Source organism: Staurois parvus, unplaced genomic scaffold (assembly GCF_062004578.1).
Source record: "Staurois parvus isolate SC_StPar_1 unplaced genomic scaffold, SC_StPar_1.0 ptg000832l, whole genome shotgun sequence".
NCBI classification, from domain to species: Eukaryota; Metazoa; Chordata; class Amphibia; order Anura; family Ranidae; genus Staurois; species Staurois parvus.
Genome location: NW_028318628.1, coordinates 2,170,140 through 2,197,501, shown reverse-complemented (window position 1 = coordinate 2,197,501; position 27,362 = coordinate 2,170,140). Strand labels below are relative to the sequence as shown.

Below are 27,362 nucleotides of genomic sequence, written 5' to 3'. Positions count from 1 at the left end.
GAATGCGGTTCTGCTGTGATTATCTCGCTATAAATTTAGCTGCAATTACGTGAAGCTTGTCACTCAAAAGAAGCTCCTACTCCTTTTTGTGCGGCAAGCTTCACAAAATGTGGTTTGCTGCAATTACAGCTCAATTTATTGTGCAACAATAGCAGCAGAACTGCAGCACTTTAGGTGCTATTAAAAACAAATGGCACCTGAACACACGTGGTGCTTTTGCCACTATTGCAGTGCATTTTGAGATCGCTGGCAGAATCACAGCGATTCTAGCTGAGATCCAGAAACCCCAGATGTAAATGGGCCTCAGTGTTTACCAACACAGCTCAGGTGTGAAACCGAGACCTACAAAAGAATATTGTTACTCTTGTATCTATTATGTTTCTTTCATTTCCAGACCAAAGGTACAAATTTCCAATGCAGATGACAGATGCTGTCAGGCCTCTTTCACACTGCTGCTCTACAGTTTGGACACAACATAGGTGCAGCGTAGTGTACCCGCATTTTGTTTTTTGGTTTTTTTTGTGTGGGTTACCTGTGGTTTACTATAGACTTCTCCAATGTCCCAAGTTTTTGGCACATTTTCTGAAAGCGCACCAAAAGTCCTACATGCTGCATCATTGATGCGATTTGCGAAAGTGCATCCAAAACACAGGAGATGATAGAAGTCTATGGGAAACCGCAGGTAACCTTCATGAAAACTGCGGGTACACTGTGCTGCACCCAGACTGTGACCAAACCGTAGCACAGCAGAGTGAAACAGCCTTTAAAGCAACCTGAGAGATTTAAAAAAAAAAGTAAAATTGTCTGTTTTTCCCCCTTATTACATTTAATCTTCAGTAACAAAAATATGTTTGCAAGGCAATATAAAAAAAAAACCTTGTTTGTCCTTTAACCAATTCAATACCGGGCAATTTTACTCCTGTCCAGGCCAGTTTTCAGGTTTCAGCGCTCTCGCACTTTTAATGACAATTGCGCAGTCATACAACACTGTACCCAAACTAAAATTTTATCATTTTCTTCACACAACTAGAGCTTTCTTTTGGTGGTATTTAATCACCGCTGGGGTTTTTATTTTTTGCTAAATTAACAAAAAAAGACCAAAAATTTTGAAAAAAAAAGTTTTTCTTTGTTTCTGTTATAAAAGTTTGCAAATAAATAATTGTTCTTCATAAATTTAGGCCGAGATGTATTCTGCTACATGTCTTTGGTGAAAATAACCCAAATTACGATGTATTTTTTAGTTTGTAGGAAAGTTATAGAGTTCACAAACTATGGTATAGATCTGAATATTGATCAATCCTGAAGTACTGACAGCCAATCTAATTTCTTGAGGTCCAAGAATGTCAGAACAGTACAGATATCCCCCAAATGACCCCTTTTTGCAAAGCAGACAGTCCGACGTACTTCATAAGAGGCATGGCGAGTTTTTTGAAGTTGTATTTTTTTTGTCATAATTTTTCGGAAAATGAAAAAATTAAAAAAAATTTGTTTCACTATTTTTTTTTTTTTTTACATATTGTCACCAGTGCAGTACAGCATCATCATATAACTGGCATGGCGGCGATCAGGGACACTGACTGGTGACAGTATGAAAAATATATATATATATATATATATATATATATATATATATATATATATATATATATATATAATTTTTTAATTTTTTTTAAGATTTTTATTTCATATTTCACTATGACCAAAGTAGTACAATGTTACCATAGTAACATTGTACTACTTTGGGGAAGTGATCAGTATTTTTTTTTTACACAATTTGCTAGAATTACTTTGAATTACTTAGAATTACTTTGCTATAAGCAAGCATTTACCTGAATGACATCGATTCATTCAGGGTTTTTTTTTTTTTTTTCCTGCTTAGCTGTGATTTGGCAACAGCTAATCACATGACATGTGCATGACCATTCACAGCTAGACACTAGTATACAATGGATGGCATGAATGAAGCCATCCATTGTTTACAACTGTCATGTGACCTGCTGTGATTGGTCACAGCAGGTCACATGGTACCGGCAACGAGGCCGATACTCAGATCTGTCATCGGACACGGCCGGTGACAGATCGCTCTGCTGCACCGCTCTGCAGGAGCGCAATCTGCGCATGTGCGGGAGGACGCCATATGGCGTCCACCCGGAACGCTGATGACATTTGCCGCCCGCCATTTGGCCATAGGGCGGGCGGAAAATGGTTAAATATACAGTGGATATAAAAAGTCTACACACCCCTGTGAAAATGTCAGGTTTCTGTGAAGTAATAAAATGAGACAAAGATAAATCATTTCAGAACTTTGTCCACCTTTAATGTGACCTATAAACTGTACAACTCAACTGAAAAACAAACTGAAATCTTTTATTGGGGAGAGTAAACCTAAAAAACGAAATTTGTTATGAGCCGCATCCTAGGTATTTAGGTCTTTTTTTTTAATGGCATATCTTGTAAACTCATGTTGATTTTAGTGATTAATCGGTAATAAAACAAGGTTATAAATTTGTGGCAACCTTTTGGCAATGTAATGTTAAAATGGTTGTGATGTGTATATCATTTTTCCCTTCCTCCTTTTAAAATTTCTCACATATATACATAAAATGATAACCTGCAAAGATAATCGGCTTTTGGTGTGATGAAAGGGTTGGACTGTACATAGCTTTGTGAGGTCGTGTGTCAGGGAGTGTGAATTATAGATGAAAAGATTGAACAGCAGATAGCTGTGCTGCCGTGTATGCTTCTTAGTGTCTGACAGCCCACAGCTACACTCATGCTCATTCTAAACTCTCACATTAGCTCGCAGCCCTCCCCTGACTGCAGGCAATTCAGCCTCAACACGGCCAAAAAAGCTTTTAAAACCCAGTCCAGACCAGGAGAGCAGACTTGTTCCGTCTCATTGTCAACTTTGATTGTCTTCAGGATGCAGAGAAGTTAGTCGGCGGTTTGGGTCATATAAAGTGGAGAAAATGTTGAACGGAAAACATCTGTTTGTTTCACCTGTAAACCGCAGAGTGCTGTAGAGAGCCATCGGTGGCTCCCAGAGGAGTGTGGGATATATGGCTCGCTGGGAAGCGAGAACATTCCTGAAACACAACAGCATTTACAGCTGATAAACCACAAGCACAGAGGGTAACACTGTGTTACCAGTACCCGGCTCTTGAAACATCCAAGCACTTAAATCTGATAAACCACAGGCATAGATGATGCTTTTTACCAACATGAAATTCCTGACTCACAGTAACTGTAATGATTTCTTGCTCCTCTCAGTGACCCAGTTCAGGGAAAACTTAAGGGGTTCTCTGTTCAAGATGCAATATTCCTTATATGGTACATAGGGAATACTTAATAATAAACGATTACAATTTTTTTTTTACTGTTTCTTCCATCATGAGGTTTTATCAGTCTTTTTCATATTGAAGAGTATGTCATGGCTGAGGGAATCTGTGCTGACCATGTGGTAGCATCTTGGCAGTAACATAATAATATACACCTAAAATCTGTGCTGTCATAAAATAGTATTTAAAAGGTAACTATTTACTCTCCTAAAATGTTAATTTAATAGAGAAATACCTTGAAACCTGAAACTAAAATGGTAATGCTGATTGGAGTTCAGTTTTACATGAAAACTTTTGGACTGCCTTCTTGGCCCTGGCTTTACTACATTTGTAGTCACTGGCCTGCACAACAAGCATGCAGTCATTGAAAGTCTGAAAAATCTGAGCTCCTGTGGCATTTTTTTTTCAGGTCATTCACCCTTAGCTTGCAAAACTGGGACTAAAACAGAAGCTGTAGAGCCTTAAAGTAAAACTGTGACTTCAGATTAACAACATATGTGTGGTAGCACATCATTTTAAGTGCATGGGTGTGACAGGAGTCACTTTGGGTGGGGGCCCATGGAACCCAGCTCACTTTGGAGAGGTGGGGAGACCCCTGTCTCAGCTCCCCATATCCCTCTTATGTGTAACTCACCCTGTGCCTGTTAGGGGTACAGGGTGATCTGTCCTAATATTGTGTGGGCTTTGTCTCAGACTGTGTAGACATGTTTAAGAGATAGGTGGGGGTTGTTGATTGATTAATGTTATGTAGCTGGATCCCATTGTTCTATTGTTTGTCTGGCTTGGGAGCAAACTATTCTGCAATGTATGTGTTTATGTGTATTAGCTTAGTGGGGTGGTGTCTCCAGCAGCCCTCCCTCCTGATGGGACTGTCTGCTGGTGTGAAGTTTGTATACCTGTGTGTCTCTTGTTACTAAATGTAGATTGCCCCGCCCTGTGTCAGTATGCAGGGAGGGGGGATTGTCCCCTGAGTTTATATATCTTGTATCTGGGTTCAAATAAAGTAGTCTACCTCCTGGTTTACTTCAAGACTAGTGTTGTCTAGTCTTGTATGGTCGGCTGTGGTGTCTGTTGTCTGTGTTTGGACTGGGAAGCGGTATTCTAACGGAAGTACTTAAGCGCAGTCTGGGTCGGTTCCGTTACAATGGGTACTTTCAGTTTTCTTACTCCCCCTGCTCCCCCTGCGAAGTTCTACAAATACCATGAAGTCCCCATAATGTAGAATCCTGTAATGGTGTGGCAACAATGCTGCACTGCTTCTAAATTCATAGCTGCTACTTTCATGTAGGCTATACATTGCTTGCACTATAGTAAAATAAATGTTAGGGGGGCATAGTTATCAGTATTAACAAGCCAACATTTTCCTTCCCCCTGGAGAAGTTGACGAAACTCAGGTTCGAACAACTTCAATCGTGGCTTCAATCCTCTGAGGAGCTGTGTGGGTGCTGAGATTGATGGTGTCCACTTTCAGAGTGGTCCCATTTGCTTAATTCCACTCAAGTGCCTTGTAACAGGAAAAATGCAGAATATGGGGCAAATCCAATTGGTCTCTGGGAAAGGTGATTCTGTTACATCCTTCAGAGTGTTGTGTTTGTCAAGGTGGATTCTGTCACCAGCATTGTCAGCAGGCAGATTTTTTTTTTCCTCTTACAGTGGAAATTTGTCATAATGTTTTGTCACTCTGTAGGTCTTCATTGGGTTCCAACGATCTCAACAGTGAACCTTTCTGGGGTGGAAACTGGCAGGCAGATTTTCCCATCAGATATATGCACCTGGTGTAATGGTAAAGATGTGTCCCCTGGACATATGTCTGCATTGGGGGATGTCAGATGTAGGTCTGCTAGCTTTTCTCTTTAACAAGAAATTGGATAGATTTACAGTTAGGTCCATACCAAACTGTATGGACACGGGCACAATTTTCATACTTTTGGCTCTGTGCGCCACCAGAATAAATTAACACGAAAAAATAAATCCAAATGAATTTGAAGTGCAGACTTTCAGCTTTAATTCAAGGGGTTGAACATAAATATCAAGTGCAAATTTTAGGAACTTCAACCATTTTTATACACAGTCCCTCCATTTTCAGGGGCTCAAATGTAATTGGACAAATTAATATAACCATAAATAAAATGTTCATTTTTAATATTCTTCTGAGAATTTTTTACTGACAATGACTGCCTGAAGTCTGGAACCCATCTACATTACCAAAGACTGGTAATGCTTTGATGCTTTGCCAGGCTCTAACTGCAGCTGTTTTTAGTTGTTCTTTGTTTGTGGGTCTGCCTTTAGTTTTGCCTTAACCAAGTGAAATGCATGCCTAATTAGGTTGAGATCAGATGATTGACTCGGCCATTGCAGAATATTCCACTTCTTTTCCTTCAAAGCCTGGGTTGCTTTTGCAGTGTAAATAAATATATCCTTTTCTACAGTCTTTTAACCCCTACCCCTAAATATAACTAATACAATTAATAGTAAAAACTATATCATATGAGTGTATAAAGGTCCATCAAAAAGTCCACACACTGATCTTTCAAAACGTTAAACCAAATCTAATACGTTGTTTCCAATCCACGATACCTCAAAAAAAGGAAGCTAAATATAGTGCATTATCTTTTAAAAAACAAAATGAGCAGGACCACTCGTGATAATTAAAGTGACTCCTCTTAACCCCACACTCGTGAGAAAAAATTAACACACTTCAACTTTGTGATATGTGCAAAATCCACAACAGTGTCAACACTCTAACATAATTAAACACCATTACCCTCATAATAAAATTCACAACCATTCCAAGGTATTCTACATTAAACAGATTGTGATCATGTGCATCAACCCAAATAGTGCCACCACTCTTGCAGGATGAAATACCATTACCCTCTTTCAGTTAAACAAGGCATTACAATCCTCCAGGGTAATTCATAACTCCCCCTTCCTGAGGTGCTCAATCCGGACTTCCCCGCTCCTCAAAAGGGCAGAGAAGACAATGCTCAGTGGAGTATATAAGAAAAAAGCGCAATTTTATTGTAGCTTACATTTAGCAAAAAACAGCGTCCATCCTTTCCCACAGTTCGTATGACTGAACTTCAATATCCAAGATGGCCGTGCCGCTCCTTCCGGTTTTACACCCGACGTCACGTCTCTGACGCGTTTTGTCACTTCCGACTTTTTTGTCATGGGTCTTGAGAAAGTCTGAAGTGACGTCAGACGTGAGACTGGGGGGGGGGGGGGACTCCCACGCCATTTTTTTTTTTTAATTTTATTTTGCCGTGCGGGTTCCCCTCAGAACCCATACCAGCCCAGTTCGGCTTGGTATGAATGGGGGGGGGGTACACTTATTTTTTAATTGCCGGCAATTTTTGTTTTTTTACATTCTGCTGTCAGTGGGGAACCCAGCTGACAGCTGATGACTCATAGGTTGTTAAGGACTCTGTGGCCACCCATTCCTTAACAACCATGACAGTACTGACAGAGTGCATACCACATGCCTGGACCACTACTTAATTAACGCATGCATTTAATTCCTTTTGTGAATTGACTGTAAGGTCTTTTTATGCAGTATTTACTGAGTGTTTTTGCTATTTTTGGTAAAATACTAGCAATAGTGAATTGACATTTTCAGTATCACATGCGATATGTGGTCATGTGACTGACTTAACTCATGCGATAAGCTTTAGTGAATTGCGCCCAATTACTTTGGTCACTTCCAGCCATCCAAGAGAAGAAAGAAATTATTTTCTTTCTCAGGCCTTGTGACACTTCTCTTCCATGTGGTGCCATTGCTCACACCATGAAAGGAGAAGGGTTTTTTTTTTTTTTTTTTTTAAGTAATGCCCTTTTATAATCGACTGTCTGCTGGACACCTGTTTAATGAATAATTAGACTCTCCTGTAGATGAATTCTTGTTATTTAGGACTTTGTTGTCTAAAATTTTAGCTTTGCTCCTAAGACTTTCATTGGGGTGTATTCATTTTTGCAACATGGTCCTGAATGTATTTGTTAGGAAAAATACTTTTTTGTATGTGCAAATTAACAAATATAGTTTGCAATCAATGGCCCACATTTGTAGGAGTATTTTGTAGCATAGTGTCCCATAGGAAATGTTGATTCTGAAAGGAAAGTTAAGGTTTTCCAGTAAATCTGTTGGGATGTACTCATTTATGCTGAGCTGTGTGTGTGTTTAATATATATAATACACACACTCACAGCTTTATTAGGTACACCTTGCTTGTACCGGGTTGGATCTCCTTTTGCCTTCAGAACTGCTTTAATTCTTCCTGGTATAGATAAAACAAGGTGTTGGAAACATTCCTTAGAAAGGCAACAGTAACTCATGTCAATATGAACCAAAATCTCTATCACCTTGAACCAGTCTGCCCATTCTCCTTTAAGATCAACAAGGCATGTTCATCCATGCAACTGCCGCTCACTGGATATTTTCTCTTTTTCTGATCATTCTCAGTAAACCCTAGAAATGGCTGTGCATGACAATCCCACTAGATTAGCAGTTTTTGAAATACTTTGACCAGCCTGTCTGGCACCAACAATCATACTACGTTGAAAGTCACTTACATCCCCTTTCTGATGCTCTGTTTGAACTTCAGCAAGTAATCTTCATCATGTCTAGATGCCTAAATGCACTGAGTTGCTGCCATGTGATTGGCTGATTAGCAACTTGTGTTACCAAGCAATTGAACAAGTCAAAGTCCAGACCTAAATCCAACTGAGAATCTGTGGCAAGACTTGAAAATTGCTGTTCACAGATGCTCTCCATCCAATCTTATATAGAATGGGCAAAAATGTAACTCTTCTAGATGTGCAAAGCTGGTAGATGTGTACCCAAAAAGACTTGCAGCTATAATTGAGGCGAAAGGTGGCTCTACAAAGTATTGACTCAGGGGGGCTGAATACAAATGCACGCCATACTTTTCAGATATTTATTTGTAAAATAAATTTTGGAAACCATTTTATCATTTTCCTTCCACTTCACAATTATGTGCCACTTTGTGTTGGTCTATCACATAAAATCCCTATAAAATAAATTTATGTTTTTGATTGTAATATGACAAAATGTGGAAACCCTAATAAGGGTTATGAAATTGGTACTGAAACCCTGGTTGTTTGGAACATTTTGGAAGCTTAGAAGGGGTCCTGAGCACCCTCTTGGAGGTCAGAGTCTTATCTCCTGATCAACATTCTGGAACCTTGAGCAGTTTAGCTGACTCTGCAGTGTCGGAACTATTTTGCTGTAAGGTCATTTGATCTGGATTCAGTTAGACGATGCTGCAGCAGTGGTGTACATCAACCATCAAGAATGAGCCAGAAGTCTCAGCGCACAACAAGAGAGATTGGATACTGCCCTGAGCAGAACTTCACGCTCCTGCTTTATCCATAATGTATATTCCAGGTTTAGGCAATTGGTAAGCAGATTTCCTCAGCTGACAGCATTTGGACCTGGGAAGAGGTCTGTACACCTAGAGCTGTTTCTGGACCTTTTGTCCCAGCGGTGGAGCACAAGATGTTGAACCTGGAGACCAAGAGTTCCACAACAAATTGGACAGGTTTGTCTCAAGATAAAGGAATACTCTAGCAAAAGCATTGGATGCTGTGGTGGCTGCATAGGATCAGTACACTTTTTTTATCTATACCTTTTTCTTTCTTGTCTGCTTCACAGGATTAAGATGGAGGGCATTCTGGTGATCTTTATTGCTCCAGACTGCCCCAGAAAGATGTGGTATGCTGACCTGGTAAGACTCCTGGGGGATGCTCCATGAGCTCATCATTAGGCACCTCATCAGAATCTTTGTCTCAAGGACCAATTTTTACCATCCTGCTTAGCAGTTGCTGGCTTTAACACCATGGCTGTTGAAGACCAGGTTTTAAGAGACGGAGCTTCCCTGAACCTGTAATTCCTATAGTGCTAAAGGATAGGAAGGTTATATCCCATAAGATCTATAATTGGACGTGGAAGGCTTACTTCCTTTGGTGTGAGTCCTGGGGCTTCCACTTTAGGAATTTTTCCTTGGTACAAATCCTTATCTTTCTGCAGCTGGGTTTGGCTCTCAGCACTATCAAAGGTCAGGTTTCTTCCCTTTCAATTCTGTTTCAGGGAACCCTGGCCTTTCATTCCTTCTGGTTCTCTGTGCTCTTTAGAAACCACCATCTTGAATCCATTAGAGACATTTCTCTCTCACCCACAAGCTAATATTCCTTGTAGCCATCATCACTGTGAGAAAATTATCTAAACTAGCAGCTTTACCCGGCTAGGAACCTCTTTCTGGTTTTGCATAGAGACAAGGTGGTATGGAGTCCCAGGACTTTCTTCTTGCTTAAGGTAGTTTCTTCCTTTCACCTCAACTAGGACATTGTCCATCCCTGTCTGGTTTCAGTTCACCAAAAGGAAATTTCCCTGTAGGCAGTTCCCATTTTACTGATGTTTTCTTGTGTCTGTTAGAGATTTGCTTGCGGCATTACCCATTCCTCCAGTAGACTGCTTTTTGAAGGTTCCAACAAAGAAAGTCTTTCAATGGACAAGAAAGAAGTTTGCAATTTTGTACCCATTGTAAATTCCATTTCTTGGAGTTCATTGACAGACACAGATCTCACCACTCTTATGTTGTTAGTACTACTTTGCCCACTAGCAGCATGCCTCTGTTTTGTAGCAGAGTTTTCCCAAGCTGGCTTGCAGGTTTTGTGCTGGTCAGGTTATAATGTTGCCTACAGGAGGATTAGACACTGAGGGTGGAAGACTTAATTGTGTCACTCAAAGGATTTTTTGGCACGTATAAAAATCCTGTTTCCATCTTCTTGGAATTTATTTTATTGTTGAGATATACAATGTGTGGTGTGGCATTGCAAAACAACTGTATAATAGAATAATTTATTCAGTGTAACTTTGTTTCTTCACACAGTGGAGCTCTAAACACTCAGTTTTCACATTTTTTTTTAAATGTTATTATATTGGTAACATGTTATTTAGTCATGTAACAGTGGGAGAAAATTCTCTAGGTAGCCTCCCAGGGTAGGGGTTAGGCACCAAGGTCAGTAGAGGGTTTCAACTGCACACCCTATACCAGTGAAGCCTTATTCCATTAGGCAATTATTTTTTGTTTATAAATAGCATAGATTGCTTGTAACGGATATGTTACCCCTTTTTAGTTTGCTAATCTAGACTTTTGCATTCTATTTTACAGAGGTAATTACAAAGGATGACATGAATAATTATATAACACAGTATTATAATGAGCCCAGCAGTGGTAAGTATACAGACTTGTATGCTAAACATATATACATGTATTTCTATTTTCAAACAAATATATATATCCTGGTGATTCATTAACCCCTTCACGCCGGATCGTCCTGCGCGGGGAGGTGGACGGGGCTTAGTGTCATGTGGATGCCGTGACGTCACGGCCGGTCACATGATCGGGAAAGGTCCTGATTGAAAGAGTGGACCGGGACCTTTCCGTGAGTACCACACATGTGATGTGTGGTGGGAGCGCGCAGGGCGCACGCTGTCAGAACATATGTTTGTTACATGAACGCAAATGTGCGGCCGCTCGGGGTCTATGCCCATAGGCCGGGAGGCCGCACGTTTGCATGCGGCTGGCGTGAAGGGGTTAAACATTCCTGTAATGTTAAACCAATAACATTCTGGGAGTATATCAAAGAGAGCAGTATTTGTATATAAACATATTATAGATGGGGGGGGGTTTTATTTGGAAACATATTGTGAGACAAATACAGACTTCCATTGCTGCCTTCTATCCAAAAATGTTAGTTTCTTGGTCAACTTAATAAACCATTGGCTTAAGTACCATCTGATTACTGATATGCATATCTGTTCCAGATCAGCAAAAGTCAGTGTTACTCAGCCCTCCTTTTCATGTTGATGCTTTCTTGTAATCTAGAAGTATTGGTATGACAGGCAGCTTTTTTGCAGAAAATCAACAATGGCAGTTTCTGTATTACTCTTATTACAAGACAGTCCCATGAAATGGGAAAGGAGAATAAGGGCCTTTTGTGATGGACTGCCTGGCACCTTGCCTGGGTGCCTCTGCCAAACCATGCCCCCTTCCTCCCAAACCCTTCCAGTGACTGATTAGCAAATGCCAGCCCTTTATCCCAAGCATCATACACAGACACGATGTTGAGGTAAAACCAAAGGAATAACTTTATTAAAAAGTAATACAGGTTTTTATACACTTCAAAAATCGGGTTAGTCCTCACATGAACAATAAAAAATAATTAGACATTTTTGACTGATTCTCTGATGTTCTCTATTCTACAATAAACTTCTTTGTAAAAGAAAAATAATTAGACATTGGGGTTAACATCTCAAAATGGTTAGGTAATGAGGTAAAGTTGACACAAGACTAATCACACCCTGTAGGAATCTCCAGGAGGATTACAAACAGAAACAATAGGTTACTCAGTTAAAGATGAGAATTCACACCTAGGAGGCACACAATGGGGCAATTATACAATGGGAGAAAGAAAGGCACGTCACACCTACACAGAATAGGCAAACACAGGTATACATTATAAGTAAACTCAGAACACCTTAATAAACAGATTACACAGAACAGCAGAAGACTCCATCATCAGGTTGTTTTAAACCGATTATAATTTTCTGCTTTGAGTCTCTGAGACTAGGAGGGGGTTGAAGCAATCAATGCAAGTTTGGGCTGTTGATTCTATACCCAAACAAAACAGAGGAATCAAATCTGTACCCGGGTCCTCCATTTCTCAGAGTTTGTGTTTTTGGGAGACATGGACTTGAATCTGAAGTAAAATGCCAAAGGTCCCCCAGGCACACACCACCCAAAGAATAGAGCCCCCTCAAAGGCCAGGGCTGATAGGCAAGAGGCTAGCCTGCAGTCCCCTCCAAAAGCCCCTGTCCTGGTTGGGTTGGTTACAGCCTGTGTTGGGTTTTTGCTTGCATTAAGCAGGTCAGGAGGCGGTCAACGGCCGGTTAAATTCACCTGTTAGTGAATTCTGCATGATCTCAGAACCAATTTGAAATTGATGTCATCAACAAGTGCAGACCCATGCGTTTAGAAAGCTGGATTTGCTTTGGATCCTTAATGTCCACTTAGAAGGTCCTATGTTGGTTGCATTCCAGTTATCTGTTCAGTTCATATCACTCAGATTATCCAGCTGGTACAAGAGATTGGCTAGGAGCCTTCAAAGTTATGGATTTTTCAGAAGCAAGAATGACGGTTGGGTTTTTGCTGATGGAATCTGAGCAATAGAGAGAAAAAAAAATAAACAAACCAAAAAAAAAAAAAATCTGTGAATGGGTGCTAAAGCCATTTCCATCTTGAGAAAAATGCAGGTGTAGAAAAAGTGAGAATCATATAAAAGGTGTATCTTTGAATGTTTCATATTGTGTTACCCTACAGAAAGTGGAGTTCCTGGAACATGCATCATCACCACAGCTGCTATTGATGTTCACCACCACCCCAACATATCATCTGACCTCTACTCAGCAGATGTCCCATTCAGCCAGGAGCAAACCAGCAGCTCCAGCAGCATAACATCCGTGAGTGTGTCCAGATCTCCAGAGAGCTCTGAAACACTAGCACAGAGTATCAGCAGCCAGGTCTTCTGTTCATCCACAGATTGCAGTACAAGGGAGGAGTCCACAGACTACTGTCCCTTGGCGCAGACTATCCGACACACAGTGAATAATGCGGTTGTTCAAGAACTCTTATCTTCATTTTCTGATGATGCTTCCTTCATTCAGAAAGGTCTAGATCCAACTAGCTTACATCTAAGTAACCCAGCAAATTTCCGTACACCTAGTCCCAGACAAGGCATAAACATATACAACAGAGTAAATCGTGAAGGATTTGGAATGTTTCATGATAGGTCAGTGATTCCCCTTAATCTTCCTTTACTAGAAAGTAATAAGATAGACGCAGAGTTGAAATGAAGCAAGGCCTTAGATCCATGCCTCCTCAGTGAATAACACAGCAGTAGATTCTCAGTTAACAGACAGTTATGACTGCTTCATGCAACATGACCAGATTTTTGACATTGTTGAGAGGTTTACTGGCATCTACTCCAGATATCGCTCAAAGTAGATCTGAATTCTGTGTCCCTGTGGCCTTTATTTGGAACAGACACCATCCTCGGAAGCCACCATTCATTATTCTCAGGAGATATGAATTCCAAAATAGGTCTTCTATGGCGGACCTCATAATCGAGTTTACAGAACTGATCCATTAACCGCATGCTTTTACTGTACAACCAAACTTTGGAGAAGCTGTACCCAGGGCATAGTCTGCACACAGATGTTTGATCTACTGGAGCATCTGTTTTATTGCAATATTATGGCTTTCATATATTTCCTTTACCCATAACTACAGATTTTCTACAAATGCTGCAATATTTTTGAATGCAATGAAATTTTGGCAGTACTTGGAAATGCAAATAATAAAATTATTAATTTAAGAACAAATAAATGTGCATTTCTTTTTACTATTTGTCCTCAGTTCATTTGCTTTACAATCATCTTCCTAAAAATACTTGGTGTGCTAAATTGTGTTTGCGTATACATGTTGCAACAAGGTGGAAAACATTGAATTATCTGCTCTCAGATGAGTACTGTGAGATTCTAGTACTGACACCTTGTTGCCATTCACCTCCTTGTACTTGCCAGCAAATCCAAGCTCTTGAAATGACCGCCAAGAGTTCCCTGTAAAATGCAGCCATTCTGACGTTTACAAATGTTGTTTTAGATTTTATTCATCTGTAGATCAAAGAGTTGAGCTCCAAAATGATTAAACTGCATAAGGGGGTTCTTTATTCGCGCAGAAAGACGTGGAGCTCTCTTCCACAGTGGGTGGAGAGTGTAGATAAGTCCAGAAAAATTGAGGTGTGTTTCTTGGCAAACACAGTGTACAGGGCTACAGCTTGAACGGGATGGACCATTGTCTTTATTCAACATAACCAACTTTGAATACAGGTGTGAGAGCAGAGTTACAAAATATTTGTAGGATCAACTGAGCAGAACCATTTAAATCTGTAAAATGGGAAGTGTAGTCCCCTTAACAGAATTTTTAACATATAAAACTCATACACAATGTGAATTTTCCAAGCAGCTTTTATTAAAGTTCTGTTATTCCTAAACCATTTAAACACCATCAGTAAAAAAGTATAATTATCAGGCTTGGTATAATGTATCCTGTAAAGTATGTATCAGTAATTACAAAGATTTGTTAAAGCAGCTGTTTTTTTTTTATTACTTGGCAAGTGAAACTTCCTTTTACTTCTTCTTAAGTATTTCTGTCATTTCTGGCACCGCCTACAAAAAAAACCCACAAACATTAAAACTGGAATTGGGGTTTAATTCAGCATTAACAGGTGAAGAATTCAGTCCTTTTCCTTGAATATGCATAATCTCTGACTATATACACACTGCAGAGAAAAAGGAAAAAAGTTATCTGATACTTTTTTTTTTTTTTTGTTATTGGAAGCTCAGGTTCCACATACAAGGACTTAATGTAGCATGTTGCCTACCATGTAACTAGATCTAATAAAAACGAAGGAGCAAGACATCATCCAGGAAGTATTCAGAACATATGCACTAAAATGTTTGCTATATATCAAGCATTAATTTGGAACATCTTGTATCCAATAAAGCTACTAAAAAATAAACCGATGCAAAATAGCAGAAAACAGCTAGACATTTGAAATATCTTCTGATACATCGAGAATGCAGTTATTGGATTATTTCTGTTTACTGTGTAAATGGCTGTGGGAATAGAGGTGTCCCACTGTTTCCACTCAAGATCCTCAGTAGAAAATAATCCTTGAATTATTTACACTATCTGTGTTTCCATCAGGTGGAATTAATATGCTCCTACAAAATTTATTGGGGAAATTGTCTACATGGTGTACATTGTAAGTGGTGGTGTCTTAGATCCAGCCAGCAGGCGTCAGTTCAGAAATGGCATTAAAAACTGGCACTGCCACCTGCTTTCCCCAGTAGACCAAGGACTGGACACATAAGACATCACTGAGCTGTGATCCATTCTAAAAAGAAAAAAAAACAGGATATGTGCAATTTTTGTGTGTTTAAATAAAACAAAGCTAATGCAGCATTCTCCTTAAAATAGAAGGTACCAGAATGAATTACTTTTATTACATTAAAAAAAGATAAAATGCTTTTTCCCTCATTTTAGAATAGTGGACAGAGCCATAAAATCATTTATAATGCTACTTATTGCGAACTGCAATAGAGCAAGGGGACCTACAAGACAATAGAACTGGAAAAAGTTATGGAGAGATGGGTTAAAGGTAACTAAGAAGCCCTTCTGTATGTATTCCTAAAGAGTGTACTTATTCATTTTGTCCTTTTGCACTTAGTTAAACAATCCCAGCATCCCGCTCCACAGATGTATAACTGCTAAGATCCAACAGCCGTGTCCTTTTACATCCAGCATTGAAAGTCTCTCCCTCCTGGCCACAGGAGCCTTTCATTGCAGGTTTTAGCCTCCATGCACACGGGGCGTTTTGATAACGCTGGTAATGTTAGCTGTGTAAAGTCACGTTAAAAATGTGAGTGTTTCACTTTTTTTTTAAGCACTTTTGCATTAGCGTTTTGCCACAAATAATGGTGTTTTCCCACGTTTGCATTTTTTTTGTGGATTTTTTTTTGGGGGGGGGGGTCAAAAAGTCCAAAGACGCCAGTTTGCTGCATTAGAGCGTTTTTACAGCTAAAAAAACTCCTCTAGAAACCCACTAGTTCTGGAGTTCAAATGCTCTACATAATGCTGACAAGAGTACTGGAATACGTTTAACCACTTGCCCTCCAGAGGATTTACCCTCCTCCTTGACCAGGCCATTTTTGCGTTACGGCGCTGTGTTGCTTTAACTGAACAATTGCATGGTCAAGCAACGCTGTACCCAAATTAAATTTACATCCTATTTTTCCCCCGAATTGAGATTTCTTTTGGTGGTATTTGATCGCCTGTGCATTTTTTTATTTTTTGCTCTATGAAAAAAAAATAAAGACTTTTTTGACTATGTCCAGTAAAAACTTTTCGAAAAATCTAATTTTGTCAAATTTAGGGCAAAATGTATTCTGCTACATGTCTTTCCTAATACAAAAATCCCAATACGTGTCAATTAATTGGCTTACATGAAAGTTATAGCGTTTACAAATGGCGGTATATATACTGTGATTTTTGTTTATTTTTAATAGCAATGGTGGCGATCAGCGAATTATAGCGGGACTGCGGTGGGCATTCTGGGGGAAATGACTTGGTGTCACTGACATCCCCAGTGATAAGTGCATTGACACTGTACTAATGGCACTGAGCAGGAAGGGGTTAACATGAGGGGTGAATAAAGGGTTAATTATGTGCTGTTTTACTGTGGGCTTTGTCTGTATGCTTCACTGTAAGCACACTTCTTTGGATGGCTGTGCTGTGCATAGCCATCCAAAGCAGTGTGCATGAGCTGACAGGGAGAACTGTTTTGTTTACAAACAGTTCTCCTCCCTGTCGGAGATGCTCGTGAATCACTGGGCACCAGCGAGTAATCACCGGCTGGGACCCGGTGATTGATGGCTGCGAATGGCGGTGCAGGCAGGGCGCGCGCACCTACCTGGAAATGTAAAATCATGTGTATATATACGTGATTTTGCGTACCCCTGCCACCCTGTAGCAGTGTGTCTGCTATTGGGCGGTCGGGAAGCAGTTAATCTGATTTTTCTCTCATGCTATGTTTGCCTCTTTAATAACCACATCAAACTATCAACATGTTCATAAAAGTTGCTTGTGCTTTATATAAGAACCTCTACATGTTCAAGCTCTACTTTGGATTTTTGCTGATCTGAGATATTTCATACCTGTTTTTCTGTAACTTTGCCTACTGGTTGAATCTCAATGTAAACCCTACTACTTGTATGCCATTCCTTTTGGAAATGAATAAAAACAGATTCAACATAATTTCAGCTTTGGCAATAAAACCTGGAAGCTGACTGGCTTCTGTGCAGAGCTGCATCAGATTTTGCACTCTCCAGTTTTAGTAAATCCCCCCCCATCCAACTGGACTACTTATTCCAAACAGTGTACAGATGTTTCAGGCTTGTTGGTCATCATTAGTGCAGTGTATTAAACCAGTAGTGGATGGTAATATCTGGGTGCACTACTGGCCGAAGAGGAAAAGGGAAAAATCATAGTAGCAGTCACTGATGACAACTTTCTGGAAATGGCCGTTCAAGCAGTTTCCAATTACATAATATAACAAGACAATAGGCCTTAAAGAATACTAATGTCAACTATGTTTGTGCAAGAATCTATATATTAAGTCAAACATTGTAATAAGCATGCATGGATACTTAAAATGTGTATTTGACTTTACTTAAAGGGGAACTGTGAAAGAGATGTTTTGGGTTTTTTTTTTTACTACCATCTCTCTTCTGAAATAAAGGTGTTTTTCCAATATCCTCACTCCCTCAAAACGGTTGAACATTTAACATCTTCCCAAAGGAGAACTTATCCTTTAAAAGCAGCCCGGCCATGCAGGGTTCCGCCACATAATTCATTTATAGTTTCCTTTGAATGAATAGATCACAACTACTATCAGCCACTGCTGCTGTCAGCGTGTAGTTCTGAATGAACACTGAGATGGATTGGATGAGCACTCTCCTAGTTCATTCACAAGACCTGCAGGTTTCAATAGACAGCCCGTCTAATGGTAAGTAACATACCAATACCATGTGTAAAGAGTTTACAACAGGCCTTTAGCAGTACCAAAATATGCCTTCCAGATCTCATAAGATAATGTCTGTAGACAGTAGGACATACTGCTACAATAACTTCAAATGACACAGTGGAAAAAGACTTACCTTGAATAAATCTGCTACTAAACCATAATCTGACACCTGGAAAATTGGAGCCTCTGGATCCTTGTTTATGGCAACAATGGTCTGCAGATTGAAAACACATCATGATCTTAGTTTTTTTTTTTTTTTTAACACAAACTGTGCTGTCCAAGGAAATGGAACTCCAGCCAAACATTCCATTTTTAGATATTTATTTCTTTTTAACATGGATAGCATTGGTAAGGGATAGAACTGCTATTATGTTCTTATTGCTGTGTCTCTGCACTGGAGAAATTTCCTCCACTTTACATTCTGCAGACTGAACAGAAAGCAGAATCCCACCTGTAACAGTTGTCACCAATTGCATGTCCCTCCCTGAAGATTTCCCCTCACCTCCTGCATCTGTGACAACAGTAACATTTTGGCTTTCCCTTTACTTTTTGCCCCAGTGGCGATTATAACAGGGACAAATGTAGAGGTGGAATCTTCACCAATAAAACCCAGACAGCAATACAAACCTTATTATAAAGTTATAACTTTTGCCCACTCTACCCAAGGCTAGAAACAAAAGTCTTTGGTGGTATTGGCCCTTAGTCTAGATTCACACCTATGCATTTTCCATTCAGTTATTCAGAGACAGGGACTTTTTTAAACGCAAAACATTGTGTTTTTAGTTCAATAGACTTCAATGGAGATGCTGCAGAAATGCATGTGATGAGTTTTACTCAGCAACAAGTTGGGGAAAAAAAAGCAAAACATCAAAAACGCGTCAAACGCTTATTATTATACAGGGTTTATATAGCGCCAACAGTTTGCTCAGCGCCTTACAAAATACCAGGAGCCAATACAGCAACAATACAAGAGGGATAGGAGGGCCCTGCTCTTTGGATCTTACAATCTAGGAGGGAGGGGCAAGTGATACAAAAGGTAGTAACTGTGGGGGATGGACTGGTTGGAAGAGTAGAAGATTCCATTATTAGCTGAAGGCAGGATAGGCTTCCCTGAAGAGATAGGTTTTCAGAGATCGCCTAAAAGTGAGCAGAGTAGGCGATAGTCTGATAAATTGGGGTAGAGAGTTCCAGAGGATGGGGGAAGCTCTGGGGAAGACCTGGAGATGAGCATGGGAGGAGGAGACAAGGGAGCTAGAGAGCAGGAGGTCTTGCAAGGAGCGGAGAGTACGGTTTGGGTGATATTTAGAGACAAGATCGTTTATGTAATTTGGGGCAGAGTTATAAATGGCTTTATATGATATTGTTAATGTTTGAATTTTTTTTTTTTTCCAAAAAACGTTTTATTGAAGTATGAAAGGTAAACAAATGATAGACAGATACGGATCGCAGTCCGTGCAAAATTTCTTGTACGTTCTCCCGTAACGCAGACGGGATCAAGACAATATATTAATTTGTAGAACATCAGAGGACGGAGTTCCACAGTAAGGCAAAAGTGATAGACGTAACCATAGCAATACTGACAGTAGCATGTACTTTAGATAATTATGGTATACACTAGGCTCTATGTAAGGAGAGTACACATAAGCGGATTCTGAAGTGGTCGACAAAAGTATCCTCTCAAGGCATCTATGACATATATTTCCATCTCTAAAAAATGTGAGCTACTGTTGTAGAATATTGTTACATCTGTATAGCTATGAGTGTTCCGTACCGAATGAGAATAATAGCTAATTAGACTATGAGAAAAGAGGGTGTAAATGAGAGAAAGAAAAGAAAGAGAGGAGCGTGGGGATGGAGGAAGAATATGAGATGAGATATCAAAATGAGGTGGGAGGAGACGCACATGACAAATAGAAGGGGGGAATGGGGAGAGAGGGAGAGAGAAATAAAATAAAAAAAAAGGGGGGGGGGGGGGAGTGGTTGGATGATGAGGTTCATATTTAAAGAAGCATAACCAAACCAGTTACATCTATTAGTAACAGCCTGGCTGTATCTAAGTCCATCTTTTTAATTAGCGATATAATTCAGTGAATGACCGTTAATGGAGTTATTGCCGAGGTGAAAGTTCTAGAGGCCTTCTGTGTCTCCAAGTCTTTCTCGTTCAATCCTTCAGCAAGCCAAGGTAAGTATCAGTAGATTGGAAATGGGTCCAACAAGCCCAAGTCTTCCTAAATCGCTCGGGGTGATCTTTTGCCACTGAGATCAGTTCCTCCATTTCAGCAATCCTCTGGATCCTAAGAATCCACTCTCGTACGGTGGGAATATAGGCTGATCGCCAATGAACAGGGATACACTGCTTTGCCGCATTTAACGTGTAATGCAAGGGACTTACGGTAAATCCTCACCGGAAGGGAGGAGTGATGGAGTAGACATTGTGCTGGTGTAAAGTCTAGGGTGTAAGTGGTTACTTGTCTAATGGTGTCCAAAACTTTTCTCCAGAAGGGCTGCAGCAGCGGGCATTCCCACCATATATGGAGAAGAGTACCGTTTGCCTGGGAGCATCGCCAGCATAAATCTGGCACTTTAGGATCAAATTTATGAATCACAGATGGAACTCTGTACCATCTGGAAAAAACTTTGTAGTTGCTTTCTTGTGTAGAAACACATATGGAACCTTTATGCATGTGATCGTAAATGTGGTTCCATTCCTCAGGTGAGATTGAAATTTCTAGATCATGCTGCCAGGCTGCACAGGCCTTCAGTGAGTGAGATGTATTGGAACTTTCCAATAGGGAATATAATTTGGATATTACATGCCTCTGTGGGAGATCTGTAAAGCAGAGTTTTTCGAAAGCAGTAAGCGGTCTTGAATAATCCTTTAGATGTGGGGAGTTACGTAGAAAATGGTGGATTTGTCTATACATCCAAGGCGTTAAGGTAAGGGCTGGCCACGCCTTTGTAATGTCTTCTCTAGATCAGAGCTTAGAATCTTTGAGAAATTGACGTACTGTTAGGTTATCTTCCCGTTTATACCCAGCAAGAAAGGTCGTAGACATCCCTGGAATAAAGTCCGGGTTCAATTTGATCGGAGTGAAAGGGCTCAGAGAGGAAGAAAGAAATTTTTCCTGAAACACTTGCGCGCTACATCGTAAAGTGGGACCTATAAGTGGGTGCATCCGAAATTCAGAAGGGACATGGGCGGTTTTCAGCCATGGGGAGGTGGAAAGTGGTATCTTCGAAAAATCAGCCTCCAAACCGACCCAGATCTTACGAATGTGATTCGTGGTCCAGTCTACTAATCTGGCTAGGTGGCAAGACCTGTAGTAACGAGAAATATCCGGTAATCCAATAACTCCATTCTTCTTGGGCATAGTGAGTTGGGTGAAGCTGATTCTTGGGCGTTTATTATACCAAAGAAAAGAGGAGCAGAGCGTTTTATATGATTGAAAGAATGAATTTGGTAATTGAATTGGTATTGTTTGTAGTAAATATAATATTCTGGGGAGCACGTTCATCTTAAGTATGGCTGCTCTACCAAACCAAGAGAACCAAGGTTTATTCCACGTCTGAAGGTCTTTGGAAATGTTACGTAAGAGGGGTAGAAAATTTGTTGCATATAGTTCGGTAAGATGGGATGGTAGTTGGATACCTAAATAAGTGATAGTTTCTCGTTGCCAGGTAAAGGGAAAATTTGATGTCGCTTGTTTAACCACCTCCGGTTTTAATGATACATTAAGCGCTTGGGATTTAGAAAAGTTAATTTTGAATGTTTTGAATTTTATCCGTTGGGCAATGGGAAGCCAGTGGAGGGATTGACAGAGAGGGGTGGCATGCATGTGCAAAAATGCACCGGAAAAAGCACTGCAGAAATGGATCAAACACAAACTGCATAGGTGTGAACCTAGCCTTAATGTAAGTTGTAAATTCCAAAGTACAAAAACACACAAATAATTGAGAAAACATTTTTTTTCACTCTGTTATCAGTAAAACAATCCAATTTGGGTGCTCTGGGTTTCTCTGTTTGTTGCACAATTTCACTGACTAGGTCTGGTGTAAATATACAATTTGCAGAATGAAGGTTTACTGTATTCATTATGGTATTTTGTTTTCAAACCAAAGCAGGCTGATTTACAAATGGTGTTTCACTGGAGGCAGACCCACTTAACAGGCCCTGAGAATGGACCAAAAGATACATACCAAAGGCTATCAGAGAGGTCTTGCCATTTGGCAAACAGAAATGCTCTACAATGACCTAAATCAACCAGATTTTACCTTTCATCAGTTTAGATTAATTATATAAATTGAAAAAGAAAAAAGATTTCTTCATTGTTACATAAGTTTCTGCATTTTTTGCTCTTCCAATGGCTGCTAGACTCAATTCACTAAGTTGTTATAATTGTTATTTGTTAGAACAGTTATCTGAAGCAGTGACAACAAATGAGTGCCAAATAGAACTGGCTAAAAGTACCAATCATTATGACAAATAACACATACCTTACAGCAAAGTGATTTAAGTATTTTATTTATTTTAACCGCAATACATTACTAATAGTTAAAGAGAATCTCTACCCTGAAAAGAAAGACAAAAGTCAGTAGCTACAAATACTGTAGCTGCTGACTTAATAAAAAGACACTTGCCTGTCCAAGGATCCAGCGTCATCCTCACCCAGGCCAGTTCTTCATCGGTCTTTGGCTCCTCTGTGTTGGCATGTTTAGTGCGGGAAGCCAGCTGTGACTCCTTGGGGTTTATTTACTAAAGCTGGAGAGTCCAAAATCAGACTCCCTTCTGCATAGAAACCAATCAGCTTCCAGGTTTCATTGCCAAAGCTTCATTGAACAAGCTGAGGTTAGAAGCTGATTGGTTTCTATGCAGAAGGGAGTCTGATTTTGGACTCTCCAGCTTTAGTAAATAAACCCCCTTGTGTCTTCCCACTGTGCATTGTGAATGCTCCTGCAGCCTTCTGGGACCTGTGACGTATCCCAAAAGGCTGTGGGCAAAGAGAGGCTTCCAATCTTCTGCTTGAATAGCCAAGGTGAAGTGGGGACGGATACCTGTCAGGACCAGGTACTGACTCCCCCCCCCCCCCCCCACCCCCCCAAAAAAGTGCCAAAAGTTGAAGAGGGAAGGGAAGTGGAGGAGGCATAACAGCGGAGCGCCCGCTTTTGCGTGATGTTCCACTTTAAATTGCTGCAAGAAATTCAATGACCCAATGTTAAAATTTCTCTGTTGTGGAATATTTACCACTTCATTGCTACAAAGTAAGGACTTGGCTGACAGGCTGAGAGGTGTGCTGACAGATGTCCCTGTGGGGAGCTGCAAGAACTGGAAGGAAAGAGCCGAAGGAGCTGATCGGTACAGCAGTGAAGCTGGATTCTGGAGGCAGAGCATTGCCTAGGAGACATACGGATGCCTTCCACCACTCTGCTACCTACCTGACCAAGTTCTTCTTGTGTTAGCGCCTGCACACTACAAACCCCAGGAGTTGTGCACCTGTTATTCACTCCCAGTCAGTATCTGCAGAAATCCCGGCTGCACTCATCTCGGGCTCTCTCCTTCCAGTCACAGTGCATTTGACAGGTAGTAAGGGGGTGCTACGTCACCTCCTCAACACCTGATTTAACCCTATAATGCCACGCTACCGCTCACAATCCTGTGCATTGCATGCAGTTGCAGCACGGCCCCACTGAACTCAACAAAAGAGTTTGACAAGAAGTGCCACATCTCAAACTTTGAATCCAGAGTTAAAAATGCACTGAAGCAAAGCATTGCGGCCACAGCATGTGAACAGCCCTTCTGGCTGTTCTTTTACAGCTCGGATGGGAGGCCAGGTGACGGTAAAACTAGGCCTCAGCTGCCCATTTTTACAATCTCTTGACCAACCATCTGAAAAAGACCTATTTCCTGAGCAGTTGTACCAATTATTCCTAGTGCCCGGTGTTTGTTTTCTATGTTTACTTACTTACGGACCTTCCCAGATCCAAAACTAATATTGAGAAGAATGAAGTTCGGTCCTCCACAACAGTCCCAGTTTCTCAAGTGGCCCCTTGGGAAAATTACTCACCCGTGGGATAAAAAGTAATAGCAAAAGTGAATATGCCAGCCTATAACCCAGGGTCTATGGATATCAAGCCTGTGTCCTGTACTATACAATCAAGATATAAACATACAGGTCAGTCAAGATGTCATTCAAAATACACATTTTACCTTGCTGTCCTTCATTCCAGCCAAGTGCTGGATAGCTCCTGAGATGCCAACCGCAATGTATAGTTCCTGCAAGCAACACAGCAGAGTTATTAACTAGCAAGATTAAGCAACAAATCTTGGATTGCTACTTTTTTAGTAAAAAAAAAAAAGATGATGATTCAAGACAGAGAAAAAAAACAAAGCATAAAAAGGGAAATAAAAACATTCTTATGAAAAATGGAGCTGTAAAGTTAATTCAGTTAAATCAGTGTTGAATGTAAAGTATCAGTGCAGGGTGTGTGGTATCTCTATAGAAAACAGCAATAAAAGTAAACAATTTTCTGTGCTGGTACATTGCTGCTTGGGTGCACTTTCCATAAAGAGACATAAATCGGCATTTACCTGAAAGACTGCCTTTTCAGTGAACCAAAACTACAGGGTCATGTTTCCATCGATTAAACATAGACTCAAAGAACTTCAATGGTTAAAGCATAGCTAAACCAAAAAACAAATATGTAATATATTGCAGCTTACCAATCCTTAGATATAGTGACTACTTCAGATTTCTTTTTCAGGCTCTCCTTCTACTTTCACCTAGTGAGCCTGCGAATAACACTTCCTATGTATGATCATTTCTCTATTGTATCTATGGAGGAAGCCATGATTGTCACACAGGATGAACTGCACAAATGTCGTCTTTGCTCATCTTCATTACATAGTAGACTGATGGGACTAGTAATTTACATACTAACAGTTAAGAATGTCTGTATTTTCTTTTTTTAATCTCACAGGAAGGGCTAAGTACACTCCATTTCTGGCAAGATTAACAGGTATTTTCTGTACTTGCTGAAAAATGTTCTCAGCCAGAAATCTGAAAAGCCAACTGCCACACCTAAGGACTGGTAAGCTGCAGTATACAACATTTTCGTTTCTATTTATTTTTATTTATTTCAGGTACTTATATAGCACCATCAATTTCCGCAGCACTTTACATATATATATATATATTGCACTCCGAAGACATGCTGGTTGGTGAATTGGATCCTGTCTAAATTGGCCCTAGTATGTGTATGTATGAATGTAAGTTAGGGACCTCAGATTGTATGCCCCTTGAGGGTCAGCGACTGATATAAATGTACAATATATAGATGTAGTGCTGCATAAATTGACAGTACTATATAAGCACCTGAAATAAATAAAATAAATAAATCGCACATTCACATCAGTCCCTAACCCTCAAGGGGTGTACAATCTAAGGTCCCTAACTTACATTCACATACTAGGGCCAATTTAGACAGGAGCCAATTAACCTACCAGCATGTCTTTGGAGTGTAGGAGGAAACCCACGCAGGCACAGGGACAACATGCAAACTCCAGGCAGGTGGTGTCGTGGCTGGGATTCAAACCAACGACCTTAGTTCTACCAGGCAGAAGTGCTAACCATTTACCCACTGGATACGCTCTAACTATTGAAAGTTGATGTCAGTTAAAGCATGCACATGTGGTTTTGGTTCCCTTAAAAGTCATCCTTGTAGGTATATATTGATCATACCTATTTATGGAAAGTGTACACAGATATAAAGAGCTAACTCCCACTATTTTGGTCATTAAGCTGGTTGTCAAAGACAAGTGCTAGGAAAGAAGTGAAGGAGGAGGAGCTGAAAAAACAGCAGCTAATCAAGGTTTAGCCCTTGTATTCAAATAGAAATATCGCAGCTGGCTGATAAAGGTCAACACATTCGGTTGCCATTTCTTTCCCAATTTATAGAGTTTAGTATACACAGTTAATCTGGCTGAAAAAAAGACACAAAGTTCATCCAGTCTAGTATACTTGAAAAAGACTTTATTATTAAAGTGGAGCTTCACTCTCTCAATCAACATGGACTATTTTTAATCCTTATGCCGCTAGCATTAGTAAATAGATAGAAAAGTATATCATATTTACTTGTTCAACGTTTTCTTTTTTACATTTCTTCAGTTACTTCCTGGTTTCTGGGGCAAGGCAAAGAATGTCACACATCCCAGGAGTCTTCAGGAGGGAGCAGGGGTTTTCTCAGTAAAGCACACCCTTCTACCTGAACTAAGGGCAGATGGATTTCAGGAAATAAATGCTACATGAAGCTTCTGCCATTACTCAAGATGGCCACAACCAGAAAGTGTGTGTGTGCTTTGAATATTAACCGCTTTCCTGCCACCCTATAGCAGAAATACTGCTACAGGGCTGTGCAAAATCACATATACAGTCAGGTCCATAAATATTGGGACATCGACACAATTCTAACATTTTTGGCTCTATACACCACCACAATGGATTTGGAATGAAACAAACAAGATGTTCTTTAACTGCAGACTGTCAGCTTTAATTTGAGGGTATTTACATCCAAATCAGGTGAACGGTGTAGGAATTACAACAGTTTGCATATGTGCCTCCAACTTGTTAAGGGACCAAAAGTAATGGGACAGAATAATAATCTTAAATCAAACTTTCACTTAATGTATAGACAAAATGCAGCGTTTAAAAAGAACATTAAAATGAACATTAAAATAATGATGAAACACAGTCCGATAAAGGTGCTCCTTGATTCCCAGTGCAAATGGTAGAAATACACACTAACCAGAAAGCGTATAAGTAATACACATGTGAGCATATATCCTGAAGGTCCCCCTCTCCTTTCTGGTCTGGTCAAGGAAGTAGCCGGGAAAAATGGAGATCCTACGCCCTCATGTGGTGAAAGAAAGGTCCAGCAGGTCAGAGAAGAATCAATCAAGATCAGCCTCCCCCTTCTCAGGAACTGACACAGGGATCACTTAGGGCTGTAAGGGTTGAAAAGCTCCTCACAGGAGACATATGGAAGCACTCATAGTGTAGTAGGTAGAAATTTTATTATAAACACTAGTGCACAATAAAACATAGTAGTGGCAAGTATGAGCAAACACACTGACCCCTTGGAAATAAAGGTGGCCGCCGGGCCTCCACGTGGCACCGGCGGCTTAGTGTCAACGGCGTCCTGGGCTCCATCTGACGCGTTTCGTGCGCACGCACTTCTTCAGAGGTAGAGCATAGGACTGCCATGACCGTATCCTCGTGTGTGTATATACCGTAGCCGTCGCAT

At 40.3% G+C, this 27,362-nt stretch overlaps 2 protein-coding genes across 5 annotated transcripts in view; one reads left to right on the top strand and one right to left on the bottom strand.

Moving 5' to 3' along the window:
* The window catches only part of TMEM266 (transmembrane protein 266), a 42,414-nt gene extending 28,594 nt beyond the window's left edge, over window positions 1–13,820 (top strand). For all 4 annotated transcript variants that reach the window (XM_089655294.1, XM_089655292.1, XM_089655293.1 and 1 more), the window contains exons 10-11: window positions 10,529–10,591; window positions 12,740–13,820. In XM_089655294.1, the coding sequence (XP_089511420.1) occupies window positions 10,529–10,591; window positions 12,740–13,272 (596 nt within the window). In that variant the 3' untranslated portion in view covers window positions 13,273–13,820. The remainder of the gene's footprint in view (window positions 1–10,528; window positions 10,592–12,739) is intronic.
* Window positions 13,821–14,427: 607 nt separating this feature from the next.
* Window positions 14,428–27,362, bottom strand: part of ETFA (electron transfer flavoprotein subunit alpha) — a 59,872-nt gene continuing 46,937 nt past the window's right edge. The window contains exons 10-12 of the mRNA XM_089655296.1: window positions 24,271–24,336; window positions 18,199–18,279; window positions 14,428–14,646 (exon numbers count right to left, since the gene is read on the bottom strand). Of these exons, the coding sequence (XP_089511422.1) occupies window positions 14,608–14,646; window positions 18,199–18,279; window positions 24,271–24,336 (186 nt within the window). The 3' untranslated portion in view covers window positions 14,428–14,607. The remainder of the gene's footprint in view (window positions 14,647–18,198; window positions 18,280–24,270; window positions 24,337–27,362) is intronic.